This window comes from Aythya marila, assembly GCF_965140915.1.
Source record: "Aythya marila genome assembly, chromosome: 1".
Taxonomy (NCBI): Eukaryota; Metazoa; Chordata; class Aves; order Anseriformes; family Anatidae; genus Aythya; species Aythya marila.
Window position 1 is genome coordinate 158,149,176 of NC_139042.1, and position 21,712 is coordinate 158,170,887.

Here is a 21,712-nt window from a genome sequence, read left to right on the forward strand (position 1 = left end):
GCATAATGTTGTTTAGCAGTTTACAGACTCTTAGCCTATCACAACATTTAGCCAAATTAGAAGTGCCAAAGTACAATAGTAGTTGTTCTTACTTTTTAAGAACTATCTCAGAGGCACCTTTACTGAATATCCGGAAACTGCCATCAGAGTTTTTTAACACAGTACTCATAGATTTTCTAACAGAGTTGAAGGTGTACACTTTGTGCAACTTCTCTTCTGGTATCTCATTTCTTACATCCTGATAATCACGTTTTAAATCCAAGAGCAATCCCAGCAAGGCACATTCAGTTTTATTTCCAACATGACGTGGTAGGCCGCCTTCTTTCTCAGGAGGCTGCAAGAAGAACAAGAACCTTCACTGATGAGGAGGTTAACTTATGAACCACTGGAGTACAGCATTTAGAAAACAAGGAAGGTTAAGTCCAAGATTAGCTCTGGGATGCAGAGGTTTCATTCTTGCAACAATTAATCTATAAATTCGTAAGTCACAAGATCATACTGCTGACCTTTATAAGTGACTTCTGCAATCTATTTCTTAGGCTCAAAAATCACCATGAAGTTTGTATCAAATCCAGAGATGACCTTTCTTTTTAGAGTTTCCCATTGCTTGAAATATCTGCCTGGATCACTTGTGTGTAGTAGATCCCTGAATAATTGTTTTGCAAAATAAACACATAGATAAGTTTAAGGAAACTGATTAAAACATACTAAATGCCACTATTTCTGCTAAATTAAAGTGTCCTCTCTTGTAACAGCTCTTACTCAATGTCTTAGAATAAAATCAAATCACCTGTTAGCCTTCTATTGGAGAAACTAAGTCTTTAAGCTTCTTAAATCTCACTACAAGTTCCATTTTCCAGGCCATGGCCTATTTAACTTGTTTCTGAACTCTTTTCAGCATCCAGCCCTTTTATACCAGAACAAGTTTTTATCTCAGTAATGTGGGATACGCACAGACTAGTGCTACAAGGAGTATTTTTCTTAAGATATTTCTGAGCTTATAGAGCTATAACATTGCATTGTAGTTTGTAGCGAAAAAGGCTGAAGTACTTAGCCTGACAGGCCTCAAATAACTATATCACAACTACATTAATCATAAGGCAGTGATCCATTTTCATTGTTCAGATCTGCAAGATCTTGTATTTTGACAGTACTAAAAACTCACGTTCCTAAATTGTTCAGTTTAACATGCTCCCCAGAACAAGAACGATGAGCATACTTGGGGCAAGTCCAGCAATAGGCCACAAATACGAATGGACTGCAATACCCGACTAAGGGACTGGGTGAGCTTACAAACAGCTACTTTTCTTCCTATAAAAGGTTCTTTAAGAATGAGACTGTGAAACTTTCCACATGCTACAACTGATGAGTATTTCAGCCTCATTTCAGAGAAGTAGGTGCTTGTTATATTGATGTATCCCCTTGCGTACTGCTAGCAAGAAAAATTCTTGTGGAGTTACCATCTTTATAGGCTGAAAAGTGACTTTTGTCACATGGTTTTACTTCTGTTCAAGTATAAAGCATTCCTAGTGGAGAATTCTCCACTAAGTCTTGAAGTGTAATTATTTAAAAAAAAAAATAAAACCTACTTAGTATTTTTATTGCCTTGAAACAAACTAAATTATGTAACATGTTGGAATGACTTCAGCATGGAAGCTGAAGTGTTTTCTGGTGTTGCAGAAAATATGATGCACACAAGGGAGATTTGAGTATTGTCTATGTATCAGAGGAATTTGTGAAGAGACAGTAACAGTATTATTTGAGTCCCTGTAATGCATAACAGTCCATTATTCTGTTTATTCCAAAATATTTTGGACATCTCAAGCTATGAGGAAAGGTGTTACAATTCCAAAGCCTACAAATTTGCATTAATAGTATCTGAAAAAAATCCATTAACTGCATCATCCGTACTTGCATTTTTGCGTTACTTTCTACATAAGCTTATGCTACCCTTACATGTCTGCTTTGAAGTAGCTCCCAAATCAAACTATTTGTTCTCCAAATATGGTAAACTGCCCTCCTTATAAAAACAAATTTAGACACACTTATGAACTTACAAGGAAATTAGTTTCCTGAGATTGTATCTTTGAATCATCAGCAGAAAACCATTTTTGAAGTTCAGCCTCAAATGAACTGTTGAGCTATTCACCCTGCGTACAATACACTTTACACGGCTTTCTGCCACAAACATTTAATTACTGACTATCATGTGGGCATCACTTTTCATGTTTTGAGGAAGATGTTTAGTTATTTAGTCAGAAAAAAAATCTACTTACCAGTATTTTGGAAGTATAAGCACAATTAACAGAAATCCCTGTGACAAGGTAACCCATAATCTTCTCTGGAATAGCTTCTGGTTCTGGAATTTTTTTGTAATGTTTTTCATTGATGTAGGCTTGGACCACTGTCATCCTGTTCATGGTCAATGTTCCTGTTTTATCTGAGCAAATAGCTGTTGCATTACCCATTGTTTCACATGCATCCAGATGTCTCACCAAGTTGTTATCCTTCATCATTTTCTACAGAAATAAAAGCAGTTCAGTTATCCTTAACTATCAGTTCATGTTTCAGAAATTTTCACTTACGGTGTCCAGACTCAGAGAGCAGTTGCAGAACACACTCAGCTTTATCCGGATGGCTGCTGTAAGGATTCCCCTCCATTTTGAACAAGGTTCCTAAACACAGGAACCATTCTTCCACATCTGCATGGCAGACTGACTGATACTAGTCACAGACTTACAAGGAAGTATTTTATGTTTATATTTAGAAATATATTAGAGGTACAGACTGAGCATTACCAATAGAATATTAAAATATATTTTCCAAGGGAGGCTCTGTTCACTGGCTCAAATCTGTTGTTTTTTGCTTATTAGAAGGAACATTTAAATTATGCCACAGACTTTTAATGTCATATGACATTTTCAAGGATGTTAGTGTCAAACTTCACATTACATACAAACTAAGAGCCTAATTTTTCAGCTAAGAGAGTGAGGACTACAGAAGTTTCACAGGTATAGCATTGCTTAAATATCTTTACTTAACAGGTTTGGGGAGTGTTTTAACCTTTAAGGTGCAGAGTAATTTCAAGTAACACAATTACAAAGACACGAGTAATTAGTACTTTATATTACTCAATTTTAGAACACATCCTACATAGTTATTGTCTCCACAATGAGATTTTCTGATCAATAACCAGGCCCAGCTTGCTGAAGCAGTAATAAATGTTAAAAAAAAAAAAAAAAAAAAAAAAACAGGTAGCCATTTATTATACAGCTTATTTTCTACAATATTCACCCCTCAAGGAGACTCAATCGGGAAGCTTTTGCAGTTGTTGCTTAACATGCTGGTGAGGTATAAGTACAAGTTGACATAAGAATTTGTAAATAACAAACTAACTTATCCAACTCTAACATGCTAATGCTAGAATGTTAACAGCTAAAAGCACTTATCATTAGTTGGCAACAACAGGCCATCACTGCTCAGCATTCATGTTAGTACATTTGGAGGTTAAGAAAAATACTGCGAAAGACTTCTTACGCAGTTCAGTGAAGCAAGAAAAGCAAGTTTCTCCTCAGTCTGTTGGGTGTACCTGATGCAGCATATCTTAAGTGAGATTTCACAGCTGATGACTACACCCACCTATCTCTCAAATCTGCTCCCTATCTATCCACTTACCTTAACAGAATAAGCCAGCGATATAGTGACTGCAAGTGGAAGACCTTCTGGTACTGCCACCACCAGGACTGTAACTCCAATAATGAAGAACTTCACAAAGTACTGAATATAAATTGGTGTACATTCAGCAAGCCAAGGACGCTTCTGAACCCAGAAGGTATCAATTACGAAATACAACACAAGGATAATGACCGTGATTGCAGACATCAACAAACCTTTTTAAAAAGAGAACAAACAGTTTTTAGAATTTATTTTTTTAAAATATTTGACCATACAGATTCAGGCTAAGTGCAAATACTCCTGCCTTTGCAGAAGTTACAGTTCAGAGGTAGTTCTCAGAGAGATACCAACTTTCAGCGCAAGTATTTCCTCATGAATTTCACTTAAAAGCCTCTAAAATCTTGTTTTTCTTTTCACTTGATTGAAAAGCGTAGATCTAATTATGAACAGTAGAGACCCGTATGCAAAGTAAATTGACTAAGCAGCAAAATAATTGAAGGAGCTCAATAGGCCTTCCATGGCTATACTGATAACTTACTCAGCAGAGAGAGATGGTAACTGGGTAACTGTTCATACCTTACTTCCTGCTAAAGCTGGAATTAAATATAGCAGGCAAGCAGTGTTCAGTGAAATAGGAATAATTGGGAAGAAAACTTCAAACTAATGCTAACAAGCTCTGTGGCACATTTAAGACACCCCAGCAAAATGGAGGAAAAAATGGACCTGGATGAAATAAAGCAACAGAAATCACAGAAGTGTCAGCTTTTTATATACAAATATGTCAGTGTGTGCACCACCCCTGAGAAACAGGACAGAAAATGCATGCATGAAGTTGATGAGCATTAAGGGTATGTGGGGAATTAGAATAGGTTAACGGCTACAAAAAAAGGAAGAGAGCTCTTTCAAAAACAAAGTAACATCAAGAAGTTATTTGAGAAGAATAATGTATTACACTAAACATTATGGAAGTTTTATTCGGCTTTCAATGAAAAATTATCATTGCTATACAAACTATGAAGTGCTAAAGCTAAAAATTTTTAATTGTTCTTTGCTCCATAGCTATCTTATGACATAGATGCTTTAAATTGCTCTTTTGAGCTGTGGGCTGGACTACAGGACTTCCAGAAGTTGCTTTTAACTTAACTCTTTCAACAACTCAGCAACTCATAGAATGGGTTAGGTTGGAAGAGACCTTAAAGACCACCCCCACCAGACCAGGTTGGCAAGGGCCCCGTCCAGCCTGGCCTTGAACACCTCCAGGGATGGGGCATCCACAGCTTCTCTGGGCAGCCTGTGCCTCACCACCTTCTGAGTGAAAAATTTCCTCCTAACCTCAGATCTAAATCTCCCTCTTTTATTTTAAAACCCTTCCCCCTTGTCCTGTCATTATCTGACTGAGCAAAAAGTTGCTGTCAACTTTTTCTATAAGCCTCCTTTAAGTACTGAAAAGCTGCAATAAAGTCTCTTTGGAGCTCTTTCTTCTCCAAGCTGAACAGCCCCAGCTATCTAAGCCTTTCTTCATAGGAGAGTGCTCTATGCCCCTGATCATCTTTGTGACCCTTCTGCAGACCCATTCTAACACATCAACATCTTTCTGGTGTAGGGGGCCCCAGACCTGGACTCAGCACTCCCATGGGGGCCTCATGAGGGCAGAGTAGAGGGGGACAATCACCTCCCTTGACCTTCTGGCCACTCCTCTGGTGATACAGCCCAGGATGCAGTTGGCCTTCTGGGCTGCAAGCACGCACTGCTGGCTCATGTCAAGCTTTCCATCCACCAGAGCCCCCAAGTCCTTCTCTGCAGGGCTGCTCTCAGTGTGTTCTCCCAGTCTGTACTCATGCCTGGGATTGCCCCAACCCATGTGCAGCACCTTGCTCTTAGACATGTTGAACCTCATTAGGTTCACATGCACCAGAATAAATCCTGAAATTAAACTTCTACATACTAGACAACAAAGCCTAAAATTCACCCTGAGCTATTTTAGCTTATCTTTTATAAGCAACAGTTTATCAAATATTTGATGAACCAGCTGAAAGAAAAGTAACAGAAACTAAAGGATAGCAGCAAGTCAATAAAATTTTTATTACTTAGCAGTGAAGTATGTGCTAAGTGGAAATTCCTAAGCCTTTTGAAATACCAGCGATAGTCTAGTCATCTCTACCACATTTTCCACAGACTTATGTCAACTTGTTTTTCTCTATGTGCATCACTAAAAGCTATGTTTACCTAAAAACATCTCTTATAACAGTTGTCCAATGTTATGAAGTTGGAATTGTCTGTCCTATGAGCTTATACTTTAAAGCTTGAATATATTTAGATAAAGACAAAATTAAAAAGGTCACCAACATTATGCGGTCTCAGAAGCCATCAGTACACTTACATGCATTGGAGTTTTATACTTCAGCAGCTAACCTTGACTAGCTTATCTCCTCATGAACTATGCATGTTGCTACTTTATTCAGAAGTGTGACATCAGCAAAAAGAGGACAGTGGTAAGGCATACCTGCTTTGCCAATCTGAACAGCTAGCTTTGTAAGTTTGCCTTGGAGAACAGATTTTTCTTTCTTTGGCAAATTTGCTCTCTTCTTGTCTTTCTCATCTCCATCCACACCATCCTCGCTCTTCAGTGGTTGCATTTCCATGGCTGCACCATCCTGGGCTTTAGCTTGAAGTTAGAAGCAAATAAAATTTAGCCATTCTGGAGTCCCTGAAATCAATAGTACTTACAAAGCTTGGTTACATATCAGGCCCAGCTGAACATAAGTATTGTGTAGTACCTCTTACCCAGAGACGCCATACTATCCTTGAATATTTAAACAAAGATATCTAGATACTAGAGAAGGAGACTTCAGTTATGTTTACTTAAGACTGCCAAGTTCATTTAAGCATTTGTTTTTGGAAGATTCACTTACGCTATGTTTAGCATTAATTACTTTGAATATCAGGACACAATAAGCATTTTCATAGTAAAGTATGTATTCATTGTATACACTCAGAAAATAAGGACTTAAGAGAAAGCACCATAGAAACTGCATTTACCTTTGTTACGGTTCTCAACAGCTCCATCTTGTTTTTTACCTGTCAAAGAGGGAAAGTTGTTTTAAATTGGCTGTGCAGAGTCCAACTCAGTGTTAAGGTTTATATAACAGATACAATAATATCTGTTGAGACAAGTGATTGCATTTCAGAAAGTGTAAAACAACCTGGGAGACAGAAGGCTGACATAACTTACCCTTAAAGTCTTAATTAACTCACAAAAGCAACTTAATCACTCTTTTGGACTTCACTTTTCCCATACAAGACTGCTGTAGTATTATCCTACCATAGTCAAATTTGCACAAATTACTGATATAGACATTTATAAACAAGTAAATAGAAACACAGCAGAAGGCCTTGCCTGGCCAGACAGCTGTCCTATGGGAGTGTATTTAGTTGAAGCAGGTAGTGAGGAAAGATTTTTAAACCTTTTCTGAGAAAGAGATTTGTAACACTAAAGAGATTCTGGTGGCCTCAGCCTTGCTCTGTTCTTTCAGCACTGTCAACTGTACCTGACTACTGTAATGAACAGTAAGATCAGATTCCACTTCCGGAGTCAGTGCTTTTGCACAACATTGCAGAAGTTACTGTAATATAAAATATTTATAAATCCACACCAAAGCTTAATGGAGGCACAGCGCTGGATTACTGGATCTATGCTAACCCTATTTACGCAAGCATGAACATAATCTGTTGGCAACATACCAACATTAAAGCACAAGGAGAATATTTTACGTTCCTGACAAAATTTCATTCCTACCTCTGTTCAGAAATGGAGATCAGAAAAAGATCAGGAAGAAGGACAATAGAATAATGAAACAAATTCATGAATGAAATTTATGAATTGAACAGTAAATGCAACTAAAACTATGCATCACATGTAGCTTATTATAAGGTCACTACCTTTTCTTTTTTGATTGGGTTTTCAGGTAAGGAGGTTTAGATATTATCTAGGCAAAAGACAAACTGACAGCTTTTCTCCTACCTAAAGAAAGCTAAAGCTAAGCTATAATTACTACTAGCAATATCTTGAAATTAAAGAACAAAATGGAAGAACATAGAACAAAACAGTTTTTTCAGTCTCATTGCTATTTCATTTTATCTTCTGCCTTAAGAGTATGTAGACCGAAGTATATGACAGCTAGAAAAATTCAGAACAGAACTTAGCTAGAAGAAAATCAAGTTGTCAAGCAGTCTGTCTTGCATGACATTTAATACCTCCAATGCACTATTACTGTAGACACAGTCTGATTTAATACATATAAAATTTTTCCCCCAAGCATCCTCAGAACAGCTGAGGAGAAAATAAAAAGTACGTTAATCTTCTCCAGAAGATGTCACTTCAGACTTCTTAAGAAGTCATCATTATCTGCTAATTTAGTATTTGTTCTTTCCTTGTTCTTGTAGGAGATGATAACTAAGTTCTACACTTGAGTTACTTCTAACTCTCTGCATATACATATACATATGCTTTCACTCTGAACCACGGCATATACAGACAACTAAAAATAGCCACTTTAATCTCCTTAACGTTCAGAGAAGCTAATTTAGTTTAACCTGAATTTTACCAAGGAGAATCTTATCAGGCACATAACTTAAGGGAAACAGGAAGTTGCTTATCTCAAGAGGCAAAGGGAAAAAGTAAAACAGGTTTTCAGGCCCAAGGATACACCAAAATACTACTTGTCAAAAAGACTTCTGCTTACATACTAGGAGAATATTTAAAAAGCTGATTGTCACCATATCTCCTGTAGTAGCTAGTACATCTAGTAGCTTGTTTCTTTTTCCTTCCAAGTCAGCTTCTACTTTTAAGCTATCCCACTTGATCTTGAATCTAATGCTGAACTCAAAGCAAGTTTCTAGAAGGGCTAGAAATGTCTGTAGGTTAGGCCAACAAGCCAAAAAGCACAATTCAATCTCAACCCCTGCACAGAGCACACACATTCCAACAACTGACACTTGAAGGCCACAGATTCCAAAACACATTTCTGCATGGCTTCCCATTACTCTTTTCCTGTTCCTTTGGTGAAATGGTACATTTTCCCACGAGGAACCTTCACAGACCCTGTCCCATCCAGTTAATATCACAACAATTTCAACAAAAATTCAGTGCTGATCAAGTTCAGTCCTGACCACGCCATGCTAGCATCAAAACATTACCAGTTAACATTTCTGAGCTTTGATTCTTAAGCAGGATAAAGGTTATGGCTTAGATAAGTGACTATAATTCTAGCTGCTCAAATGCTTCAAAATACAAAAGATATCATGTTTCACACTTCAATGAAAGACTCTAAAATGCTCTGGGTTACGATGTCCTCATTCTTCCAAGTAGAAAGTTTACAGGAAAGCACTATTAGGTTTTTGTCTTGAGTACAGCTTTCAGATCTTCAGCTCTGGAAGAAAAGGGCTCGCACAAACAACTGCCTGCTCACCTTTATAGGTCATATACGTTTCAGATACCTACAAGCTCAGTGCTATCAATGATACAAGCTTTTCCACTTCAAGTAAGACTTTTTCCATTCAAGAACTCACCGGACCTAACACTGTCAAAATCAGAACTAGATGCTCATTAAGTTGGTTTATTGTTGATAACCTCTTTGCCGTAAACAAGTATTTGTTATGAGACACAAGTGTACTTTGAAGTTACCATATATAAATTATTAAACTGCCTTCTCAAGTAAGGGTGGCTAAGAGTTATAAACTTTCCAACCTCTAATTTATCAATAAGATCTGAAATTTAATTAAAAATCCATATGGCAAGACTTTTTTTTAGTAGTGGTATACATTTCAGGTTACTGAACCTTTCTTCTGTGAAACCTACTGAAAGATAATGCGTTTAAAGATTTCTGGCTCCAGATGACTAAAACACTTTTGCATCTAATAATATTTAGGATTTCACCCCTCGTTTTCCAGCAAATTAAGATTATTATGCCTACTTTTCTTGTCCTTCTTCTCTTTTTCTTTCTCCTTCTCTTCTTCATCTCCTCCAGCCCCGAGTAAGGTAAAGATGATTCCAGTCTGAGAGTTCACACCTACAGCAGTAACAACCATCCTCCCAGAGCCTTCCATCACATGTGTACCTGGAAGAAGGCATCAGGTTTTCCACTGAAACTTAAACAGTTGTATGCAGACCACAAAGGAAATCCATTCTCAAACATCACATTTACAGAATCATAAGATTATGCATATAGAGCTGTTAAAACATAGTAATATACGTGCCAAAGCTATCTGGAAAACAAAGCCATAGGCAAACACACAAAATGTTGTTCAACTGTTACTTCACTTCAAACAAGTTTTGATGAAGTTGCGGTTTCAGAATACTTCTAGGAACCAGCCTAGATATGGTCCAGTTCACTAGATTTTAATCTTGCAATTTAAAACAACCAGTCCCCATAGAAAACTAACCACTTTCTTCAAGAATTGCCAAATGCTACACACCTGAAAGCAGCATAGGATCCCTGTCCAGAGACTTCTTAACATGATCGGATTCTCCAGTCAGCGAGCTTTCATCAATTTTGAGGTCATTTCCTTGAATGAGTATACCATCAGCTGGCAAAAGATCACCTACAAAAGATGATTAGGCATGTTGACTTTGAATCCTTCTTTACAAATAAAATAAAACTTCAACTTTAAAAGTATGTTTACCGTATTTCACTTGTGCAATATCTCCAACAATTATGTCAGCTACTGGTATCTGGATGACTTGGCCACCTCTGATGACCGTGAATTTCTGTTCTTGTTCAATACGGCTCTGCAATCCCCGAAACTGTTTTTCTTTACTCCAGTCATTGAAAGCTGTTACTAATACCACACAAACTACAGACAGGAGGATTGCTGCTCCTTCAATCCAGCCTGCTTCAGATTCTTCCTCCTCTTCACCAACATTTACTGACCCACATACTGTAGAAAACAAGTTTTAGAGATTTTTTTAGAGATTTAAGTTTACATAGTTATTTCACTAAAAAATATTTTCCCAAACAGAAGAAACTACTAGAGATTGCTAAACATTCTCTTTGCTAGCCTTTGTCACAATTTTATATTCATTTTCAGTAATGGTAATACACAAAGAGGCTATAGAACCTGAAAGATATAACAGCTCAATGATGTTAAAGCACCTAGAATTTACAGCCCTGCTCCCTTGAGCATAAGAGAAATTGATACGAAGTTACCTGGTCCATATTATCTTGTTAAATGATGGCTGATAAAATGGCCAGATTGAACAACTGGTTATCTACCTTCTGCTTTGTCAACATTTCCTACTTTATCTTTCTTTTAACAAACCACATACAACTGTAAGTTTAGTTTAACAAACGCCAGATCCCTTAACCTTCAGTTTCAGACTATAAACATAGCTTTGTTTCTTAAACTGGAAAAGTTACCAGTGTCATAATGCAAATCAAGGAGAAGGTAAGACATGCTGACTCCCCAGAGAAAGCACTGACAATTCCTAAATTGCTTAAGTATTTGAGACAAAGATACCAAGATAGTTGCTTGCACAGAAGCTTGACTAATCTAAAACAGGACTTAGGACCTGCTGCTCGCACTTCACCCTTATCATTGCTTTGGATAGAATCAGCCCAGATCATGAGCAGGGAAGTCTTGCCTTTTTAAGTCAAGGTAGAATTCTAGCATTGTTGTCTTAATAAGAAACAATCGGCTGCATTTCCAGACTTATCTCACATCAAATTTACAGTGTAAGCATGCTGGACCATGGAAATCGTAAGTGTAACACAGATAGATAACTACTTTTTCAAATATTTACTTACATGCTTCATTTCCTCCTGGAGGCTGGTAAAAAGAAAGGCCCAAGGATACTACGGCTGCAATTTCTAATATAATTAGTGTAACATCCTGTAGTGCTTCCCATACTAACTGAAGAAAAGTTTTTGGCTTTTTAGGAGGTATAAAGTTCTTCCCAAAAACTGCTTCTCTCCTTTCTATATCTGCTGGATTTCCACTTAAACCTATTTAATAAGAAGACAAAGTTAGCAACACTCATTTGCATTTCACCTTCGTGCAAGAAGTGGTTGATATTCCCCATTCACAGGGTCAAGTGCCACTCCATATTTTTGGAAACAATACAGAAGAGACATCTATCAAGTATAATTACATAAGAATCATCCTTAAACAAGACTTGCTATATTTCATAATTCACAGTTTGCCAATATAAATTAAAATTAAGGCCTACCGACTTGAACACAACATTGCATGGCAGCAGAGTAACAGTAACAGACATTCTTGTACAAAGCAAACAGGTTTACAAGATGAGATTGTTCACAGTCACTGCTGTAGAGGCTGAGCAGCACCACGCAGATTTGGGATGGCCGCTGGCTGTGATGCCAGCTCTGGTTCTCCTGGTAGGGGTTGGATATTCAGAGACAGCACCCTATGTTCCCACAATTCTAATTCTAATCCAATGCATCTAATTAATAAAATATTGTGTGATAAATACAGCACCCATAGTATTTATATTATGTACTATTTAATTATGATATAAAACACTGTGAAAGTCTGGCAAAGCTCTCTGGGCATAATGAGGAAAGAGGAGCCACCTAACAATGCTGCTTCGGCCCGGGCAGCAGCAGATGGCTGTTCTGAAGCTTCAGTCTCTTGACATCCCTTCTCACACAGACAGAGTCTGTCTTGGGCACCGCGCAAGTGGTGCTTATGGTTTGTCACCTCAGCTTTCCTTCTGCCTTTCTTTCAACTGCCTTCTTTCTAAGTTGGCGTATTTCTTTCTGAATTCTCTTCACTACCTCAACTCTTGCACCGCCCTTAAGGGACACCAGTGGTTAAGAGTGAGGGGCATTCACTAGAAAACACTTCACGTGTTTCAACAGTTAGCTAAGTCCTTAAAAATAAAGGAATACCAAGTCCAAGTATATTCAGTGCAAGGTCATGAACTCAAGGTCTTTAATAAGTACACCTTTACTTCAACAATTTCCAGCTGCCTAACCCTCCACAGCAAGTTTAAATATCCACCACTAGCTTCCTTTTAAAGGCAATTTGGCCAAATTTCTGGATGTGTTCAGAGCAGAACTCCAGTCACTTCAACCCTATCATCCCAAGCTTTCTTATTATCAGTACCTACTTAAAGACAACTCCTGAAGAACTGCTATTCAGAAAACTGTCTACCCAGTTGCTTAGGAATAACAAGGGATTAAAACATGCTAAGTATGAAACTGGTTTTCATATTAAGTGAAGTATTTAACGTTTCCAACCGAACCATTACATGGTATTTCAAGATACTTTGCAAAGACTACTGAACTTCAAAGCTCAGTTTTAAATACAAAAACTACTACGTTATCACCTAACTGAAAAGCAGAAATATCATTTGTGGATCATTTCAAAATCAAACCGAATTAAACATGTCCTTGGTTTATACAGTAAGTTAGGTTTATTCTATCATAACGTTCACCTTGAACTCACAGCTTTGGAGGTTTAACACAGGAACAATTTTACTGGTCAGCTGTAACACTATGCTTCTTTAAGTTCAAGCTTTGAGCTGCTTACCTTCTCTCTCAAACTAAGAGGACACAGCAAGACCGTTTTCAAAATTAATCTGTATGAGTGTATCTGGAGAAACCCTGGACAGTTTGGCCATTCCAAAAAGGTTGCACCATATTTCTGTTTTACCAGAGATACAATTTGTCTCTTCTTTGTTTACTATGGCAGTGTTTGGAAGATGATTTACATGATGTCAGTGATACCATTTCCCTCCTCCCTTCACAGGAGGCAGAATATCAGAAGTATACAGTAGAAGTCTCCTAAGAAGGACCAGCATTTTCTAACAAAGCTATATAAAGTTAAGCTACTATCAGCATCACTAAACAAAGACTAGTAAACACACCTAACAAAGGTAAATAGCATTTGGATTTTTAGTATTCACCATTAGGAACTGTGAACAGCTACTGAACCTGCTATATTTACCACATGTTAGTAATTTCATAGCTCACAATCTACAGGCCCACTACTGCACTACATTATTCATTATGTATTTTAACTAGGATCATTTCTTTTATTTGGGTTTAAGTTTGAAAAATATTGGGGAAGGGCCTAGCTGAAGCTTTATGAAAAAAAATATTAGAAATCTAGAAGCAGGAACTACTAGAAAATCAAAATGATGTAGACCTATGGAAAAACCAGTGGTAGTCCACCTCCCCAGAACACACAGGATTTTGCTATTACAGATATGTCAAACATTCATTTATTCACGTTTATATGAACTTGCACACATACAAGAGACATAAGTGTTAAATACTAAGCAGTAAAAAAGTGTCTTTCCTAATAATACTGGCAAAGGACAGTTCCCATTTCTCATTTTATGCCAGGCATTTCTGAAAGGAGATACTGTCTTACATTGTCAAGAACTCCAAAGCAAGAAATTACACAAACTGAACTTGTTCACTGTGTAATATTGCAAAACTACATGTACTTTAGCTGTGAAGCTACTAGTGGTTATGCAAGTCAGCATTTCCTATCATACAGGGACCTTCTGAATGGGAAGAAATGCCATAGGGCCTTGCAGATGTACACTCAAGACTTCCTCCAAGAATTAGAACGAGTACAATTAATAGCACAGAACAGAATCAGAATATCCTGAGTTGGAAGGACCAACAAAGATCACTGAGTCCATCTCCTAAGCAGCCTTCATAGTCCTGCATAGATTTTCTCCGTTAGAAATTTGTTTCTATATTTACAACTTAAATTTGACAAAAGAAGAGACATAGTTCTCCTACATTAATTCTACACCAACACCTCTGTGAGAGATTAATTTGCCTTAAAAACATTGTTCTCTAAAAATTCATGTAGTAATTTAGAACAAAAACAGCATCTTTGCAGAAGACACTATTCTATAACTCATCTTAATCTTTTCTGAGCTAATTATCAAGTTTGACTATTGAAGCCTTGCTGCATTTATGAGCTGCTCTCACACATCAAAAAAGGCTTTTATCTTTTATCAAGTTAGCAATTGTACTGTACTGTAATCAGTTAAAAACATCTAAATGTCAAGATCTTAAAAAGGAAAGGCCTTGATCACACAGTCCTCAGGTAAAGCAGACTCAATCTGTGGGAAAGGGCATCTAACTATTCTGTTTTTAATATATTCTCACTCATGATTCCCATGCATTAATCTGACAGTTACTTTATGGGACACGAACAAAGTGAACCCTGCAGTATGCTAGGCATGTGGTGCTTAGTTCATCCTGGTTGTCTATAATCACAAGCTCCTCTAGCTCGCAGTAATAATGGGCCTTAAACCTCACAGACCACTGCAGAACTGGATTTCACCCTCAGTTCAGGCCCTCTTTGTAGAGTACTATGGATTTTTTCCACGGAGAAGAGAAATTGCCTTTCAATGCTATTCAGCAGGTCAATGGGGTGCTGAATAGAAGACTGCTGCTCTTACCCAAGCCATGTTATGCTGCTTGCACACAGCAGCGCTTCGTGCATGTGCTCTAGCTTTAAAACAGATGAAGCCAAGAAACGAAGTTCAAACTCCTCAGGTTTTGTTTTACAGGTTTCTTCTTCAGCCTAGAACTGGTCTACTGGCAGGTCAGGCATACGAGCTGGCTACCTGCTCTTTGGCAAGAGAAAGCCAGCTGACCTTCTGAAATCATTTCAGGAGTCTGAATGTAAGACGTCTGGCTTCAAAAGCAGATCAAGCCAAAACATGCTACATGCTGATGTACCAAGAGGTATCTTATAGCATTAGTAGGCTGTGCTTGAGCCAAGGAGGCAAACATTTCCATAGCATTTCTGAAGAACAGAAAGAACAGTTCTCAAGGTACTTCACTGCCACCAACATGAAGCTGGTTAAGAGCTAGGGAAGCACTTAAATGCTGAGACACCAGAATTTGCCAGTATCTTGACTTTGGTACTCGGTATCAACCACAAGCAACAGCAGGACTTCACATTAACTCAAGCAAATATAACTTGAACCTATTATTTCACAAATCAAAGCTCACAGCTTTTATTTCACCTGGAAGAGATGACTAGACCTTAAGGAAAACTTCTGGAAGGCTCTCAGGAAGGAGACCTGTTACATTTATAGTCACATTCAGAGGCCACCACTGAGCCTGAAATGGCAAAAACTTCTCTGAAGATGCTTATTTCTGGAGATTGCATGATCACTTCGCATACCTTCTCCCAGTGGTCACAGTACATCTTAGTGCCTAGAGCTGCATTGACAGTTGTGTATTTCTGCAATTTCTACTTGATCTAAGGTAGACTTTTAAGTTAGATATGGCTATTATGAGTTCATTGCAGTACAGTAACAAAACAGATGACACGAGTTTGAGAATTGCTGCATTAAGGAACGCAAGAAGTGGGTAGCAACACACAATTAACAACATATAATATAATAACAAGCTCTCCATTAGATTATAAAAACCTTGTGTTCTACAACAGCATAATCTAAATTCTGATCTACAGGTCACGTGAACAATTCACAAAACATTCACACCAAGTTAAAAAAAACATTGCTATGTTGTTTTGCTATTTCATTTCATATCTGGATTCCTACATCGAAGTTCCTTCCTATGTGCAATTTTGCCACTAGTTCAAAATGGTGCATGCAGTTAGGCAAGCTGAAAACTCTTGCTTATTTATTATCACTGAATTATCATCCCGTCTTACAGGAGTAAGAGACAGTATTTCAGATACTATAATATTAATAAATCTTTATAAGCTATTTCTAAAAAATAAAGATTACTTGACTCAAGTTTTTCATAAGTGGAATTTCCTCAATAGCAACATAAAAATTGACTTACCTTCATTTGGTGAAGTTTTCAATTTTGTACAGATGCCCTGTACATCTCCGTAGCATTCCTGTATTTTATGCAGTGCATCTGTAGCTCGAAGTTCCATAAGAGAACGGAGCTCTGCAAGAGTGACTCCAAAATCTCCATGATTAGCTTCTTTGACAGCATTTTTTACACCAGTATATGCAACCGAGTTGTTTGCCATATCACCCATGATGCTTGCAGTCTTTAGTATACACAGTTTCCAGTAAGGAACAAGATTTCAATTTAAAATATTTCCAAAAGGAAAATAAATCCTTTGGGTATGAAGACAGTCAGGACAGCAGACACATCACCCAAGTAAGAGACCCCTTCTGGAGAGATATTGTTGAGGCCGTCCCATGGCGAGCTGTGCTCTCCAAGCCAAGCGACAAGTACGATCTGGGGAAAGAATAAACACACATTCAGTTACATAGTACATTGTAAGACAATCCTTCTTTTTGTATTGAGATTACAGAATATTTTTCTGCCCAACAACAAGTTCTTCATATTTCCTATCATATTTTTAGTCCGTATTCAACTGGCAAAGTGACAAGGCATAAAATGGATGTTTCCAGTCCCAAAATAACCTTGCATTATTATACTTCAGAACTTCTAAGAAGAGTTGCAGCCTTTAAGTCTTAAATTCTACTTGGTACATCCCTGTGGTTCATCATCAACAGGAAACCTTTACAAACACCTGGAAGTAAGCCAGTTACCAGGAAAATTGAGTTTGGAAAATCCACCATGGGCACCACATGTGGTAAGAATATGCTCAAATTAAAAATTATTTCCAACATACCAGGAAGCTTTTGGCGTTCAAGATGAGCAAGCTTTTTGTGCATTAGCTTAAACTCATTTCTGCAGTCCTCAAGGAAAACATTTTCAATGCAAAGCTAACCGGCGCAGGAACTACATTTGCAGTGTAACTAAGCATATTATATCGTCAGACAGACCGAGGTCTTAACACGTTTTCACATCCAGTTTTAGCACCCCACTCCAGCCCATTTCATCAGCTGAAGCCTCCCACAGCATCTGCATTTTATTATTTGCATAGAGCAAAAAATTGCATAATACCATCCTCCTACAGAAGGGATATAGGAGACTAAGGCCAGCTCTTCCATCTGATTATGAGAGCACTGTAGCTGAGAAATTAACCCCAACCCACAGGATTCTCAACCTGCACAGGCACTCTATGTTTTTTTCCCCCACTCAGCTGATGCTTCTTTAACATACACATGTATCCACTTCACAGTGAATGCACAAACTCTTCATGTCTATATAAAGATCTGCTGTGTGCAGAAAAGACAGGAGTCTGATCACATAGGTCAGCTTTATCAACATGGCAGGGTGAGCACAAGTAACCATATATTCATCTGCGAAACATTAAGGCTGCCAGCCTCAAATGAAAAAAATAACCTGGGCACTTCCAGGTCAACAAGACCCCAAGGTGCCATATGCCCCTTTGCCACCCCCATCAGGCCATAAGAAACATTCAAATTTAGTCAAACTCATCTAGAAACTGCTATTGTTGTATTGAATACTCATGGCATCAAATAGTCATTGCCTAGCAAAGGCAAGCAGTTACCAGACTATGTTGATTTGCAAAGGCAGAATCACATAGGAAAAAATAATTCTGGCTATTACCCTGCCAGGTCAGGGTACTGTTTGGTTCAACAACTGTGTCCATGTCTAGGTGTAAGCACCTGATAACCAAAAATTTAAGGTCAGTGTTGCAGGAAGGTCTCAGTTGTCTGCTCTGGAAACAATTGACTACATCTGTAGCTGATCTACCACTTTGAGCACGCGGACACAATACTGCATTTGCACTGAAGACAACCATTGATACTAAAAGATGCAGGAGTGATTGCGTCACTACTACAGCTGTTCTTCTAGTCCTATCACTGGAAAATTCTGAGAAAAGATATGGCTGTTTTCTGGGAAGAGATAAAGAGCATAAAGCAATCAATATTCATATGCATAAAACTTCCACATCCTACAAAACCAAAAAAAAAAAAAAGATTAAAGTAGTTTAAGAGCCCATTTCAGTGGTGTTAAGCTGCATTCTAGGATGCACTCATTTGATTAACAACTATTCTTCAGCTGACTCTATCAAGTTCTGCTACAGTACCCTGTAAGAGAAGAAACTCATGTAAGCTCATATATGAAAGAGTGCTCTTTAAAGCCACACTGCATCTTTAACTAAAGGCCAAAAGCTAGATGCTGTTGGTCAACTGGGAGCCTAGGATTTATCAGTTGGCATCTGATCACAAGCTGTGACAGGGTAACAAGAAGCAGATCAGGCAAATGAGTTTGTATAGCTACGGAGTGGATGCAGCAGCTGCTAATTGTGCAAGAATAGAACAAACAGAATGCCCCACAACTAATTATAATCAAAATTAATTCAAATTTAATTAAGGCTGGCCAGCCTTAATAAAAGCTCAGCTCAAGCCTCTCACAGTAGCTTTGCACTTTAAGCCCAAATACTCCCAAATCCAAGTACAGATATGAGGTTAGGAAAAGCTACAGCTGCAGTCATTGCTAACTTCCTACTGAAAAGCTTTGCAATGGAGTACTGATGAGCCATGCCAAGACTTGTTTTCATGCATAGTCATCAGAAGAGCAATAATATCTCTTAATCAGTAGCTCATACGCTTAATACTCCTCTCTATCATTTTTATGCCATCTAGATCCATTTTCACTAAGACGTAATAATGTAGTGATTACATATTGCTAACAGGTTACACCTGAGAAGCCCTTTCGGTATTCTGAAGTACCTCACTGATATTCTAACATACCAACAGATCCAATACTTAGGGTTCCCAGACAGCTTCAAGAATTTACATTAACAGTACAAAAACGGCACAGTTCTGCATATCAATTCTAGTAATGTTACAGGCTATTCTGTGTGTCCCTGCTCAGAAATAGCTCTGGAAAATTCAGAGGAAGAGAATCTTCAAATCCTGAATACTGAGGAAGACCTGTTCTGCTCCAAAACATGAAACCTTGTTTAAACATCAGCAACTGTTACACCAAATCAGATCAGAAAGAATCTGCTGCAGTAGCCCATTTTTACCAGATATTTCAGACAGTATAAAAGCATATGAGTACATATTGGATGTGTATCTTAACCTAGTTTCTTTGCTGATTTGTACTGAAAAAAAATAAAATCAGTACAAATGTCTTTTAAGAAATACCCTTTATGAGGCTCAATGCCAAGCCTTGCAACATTCAATCATTTCCTGTTACAGCAAGTTCCAACAGTCCACTGTAACAAGAAAGTGGCAATGCATAATGAAACTGTAAACACTGAAACTCCAGTACCAAAAGAAAGTGTATTTCTTAAGCCACACAGGTCATCTAATAATATTTATCTTTCCCAGTATCAGATTATTTTGTTTTGATCAGTGTTTCAGTTCCAAACTCAATTCTTGCAGCAGCCATTTGAGACATTATTTGAGCAGCAAGAGCTCCAAAGCATTATAGAGTTATAGCTCTGAAGCAATTCACCTTAAACTTCCAATCTGCTAATATCCCAATTTTTAAAATCAGGTAACAGTTATCAGAACTACCAGTCACTTGCAAGCCATTACTGAAGTTGTAGCTTATTTTAAGTTTAATTCAGCTGAAGGTATGTCACTGTTCAACTGAAAGCTGTGCACCTGGTGATCACCAGGAAGAAGTCAATCTTCCATTCAGCACATCAACCTTGTTTCCTTATCACTTGGACTACCAGTAACTGTAGAGGTATTGTCTGTCACACTCAAGTGACTAAAACTCCTACACTGAAGAGGCACCTGATGGAAAAAGTCGATACTGTTGTAGGCAGGATTCAGATACTTGTGCAAGTCTGAAAGGACTCCACGGTTCTCTGACTTTAACGGCTTCGCTGATACGTAATGTTATTTTTGGTTGCCTACCACAAGTACTGCATCCTGAACTCCATACCCAAATCAAACTGATGTTGAAAAACATCAGTGTGCTTTGTTATGAGATGAAGACAATAATTCAAAAATCATTGAAACAAAGGTGTGATATTTCCACCAGTGCTGGAGGTTGTATCACCTCACAGGCTTCTGCAGTCGGAACTGAAAAGGCAAACTCAAAAGCCTGCATGGGGAGATGTTTACCAAAGCATGATGAGCCTGTAGCCTATAACTCTATCTGGTGTCACCAGAACACAGTGCGTTGACCAAGCCAGAAAAAGCTGGAATGTTATGTGCAGTGTTCTAACACCCTAAATAGAAATAGGAAAAACAAAACAAAACTGCTATCAAGACAGCCCTGAAAGTTGAGAATGTTTCAGAAAGGATCTCTACAAGTAGTCCTTGACAGGCAGAAGCAATACTAAATACCTGTATTTGAAAGCAAGCAATAATCTTTCTTCTACATTTGTTAAAATTAAAACCATCTTGCAGTAATAGTTTGAAGTGGAAACACACAATTAAAATGTGAATAGCAGAAGTCTGATGTAGCATAATCACTATTGCCAGGACACACAGGACCTAAGATACCAATAAAGACCTACCCAAACCTTTCCAGTTATTTAATTCACATTTAATACTGGCTTCACCAAGGAGTAACCAATCTCCAGGAAATATTTTAATATGCATTAAGAAAATTAAATCTTAAAAACTCCAGCAAAATCTCAAGAGTCAAAGCTTTGACAATTACATATCCTGTGCTACTCTATTTATTCATCTGCTTGAACACTATGCATTCAGACTTTAAGCATTAGCTGGTACTAGCATTTGACCTTCAACAACACTGTAAAGCTGGTTGCTGTAATATAGGAAAAGGCTTGCAAAGTGATTATCTCAGGAAAGCCTTTGTTTAATCTAATTAGTTCAACGAAGACCGGACAGATCTACATACCAAGAGGCTGCAGTGATAAGAACTGTCCCCATATGTTTCAGTTGTCATGTCATTTTAATCTGTTTTTAACATTTTATAAAAGCACTTTCTAAACACTGAAAAATATAATATGCCTTTGCATACGTTAGGTTGAAATCCACAGTACCGGGTATATTCCATAGCCTCAAGCTATTGCATGATTAGAGAGGGGAGGAAAAAGTTGTCCATAATATTATTATACTGGAAATTAATTGTAATAAATTGACCTAGAGAGCATGCTGAAAAAGTCTGAGGTCTTCTGCTCTGGAGGGTCAGTTTTCTGTTTTAAAGAGACAGACCTTCCCACCAGCTTGGAATACTACAGA

The 21,712-nt window shown here is 37.9% G+C and overlaps 1 protein-coding gene across 4 annotated transcripts in view; it reads right to left on the bottom strand.

Annotated features, from left to right (window-relative positions):
• The window catches only part of ATP2B1 (ATPase plasma membrane Ca2+ transporting 1), a 64,679-nt gene that overhangs the window by 19,930 nt on the left and 23,037 nt on the right, over positions 1 to 21,712 (bottom strand). For all 4 annotated transcript variants that reach the window (XM_082751761.1, XM_082751760.1, XM_082751759.1 and 1 more), the window contains exons 2-11: positions 16,485 to 16,895; positions 11,478 to 11,675; positions 10,357 to 10,611; positions 10,150 to 10,275; positions 9,648 to 9,791; positions 6,715 to 6,753; positions 6,179 to 6,340; positions 3,676 to 3,890; positions 2,277 to 2,519; positions 93 to 334 (exon numbers count right to left, since the gene is read on the bottom strand). In XM_082751761.1, coding sequence (XP_082607887.1) covers positions 93 to 334; positions 2,277 to 2,519; positions 3,676 to 3,890; positions 6,179 to 6,340; positions 6,715 to 6,753; positions 9,648 to 9,791; positions 10,150 to 10,275; positions 10,357 to 10,611; positions 11,478 to 11,675; positions 16,485 to 16,689 — 1,829 coding nt within the window. In that variant the 5' untranslated portion in view covers positions 16,690 to 16,895. The remainder of the gene's footprint in view (positions 1 to 92; positions 335 to 2,276; positions 2,520 to 3,675; positions 3,891 to 6,178; positions 6,341 to 6,714; positions 6,754 to 9,647; positions 9,792 to 10,149; positions 10,276 to 10,356; positions 10,612 to 11,477; positions 11,676 to 16,484; positions 16,896 to 21,712) is intronic.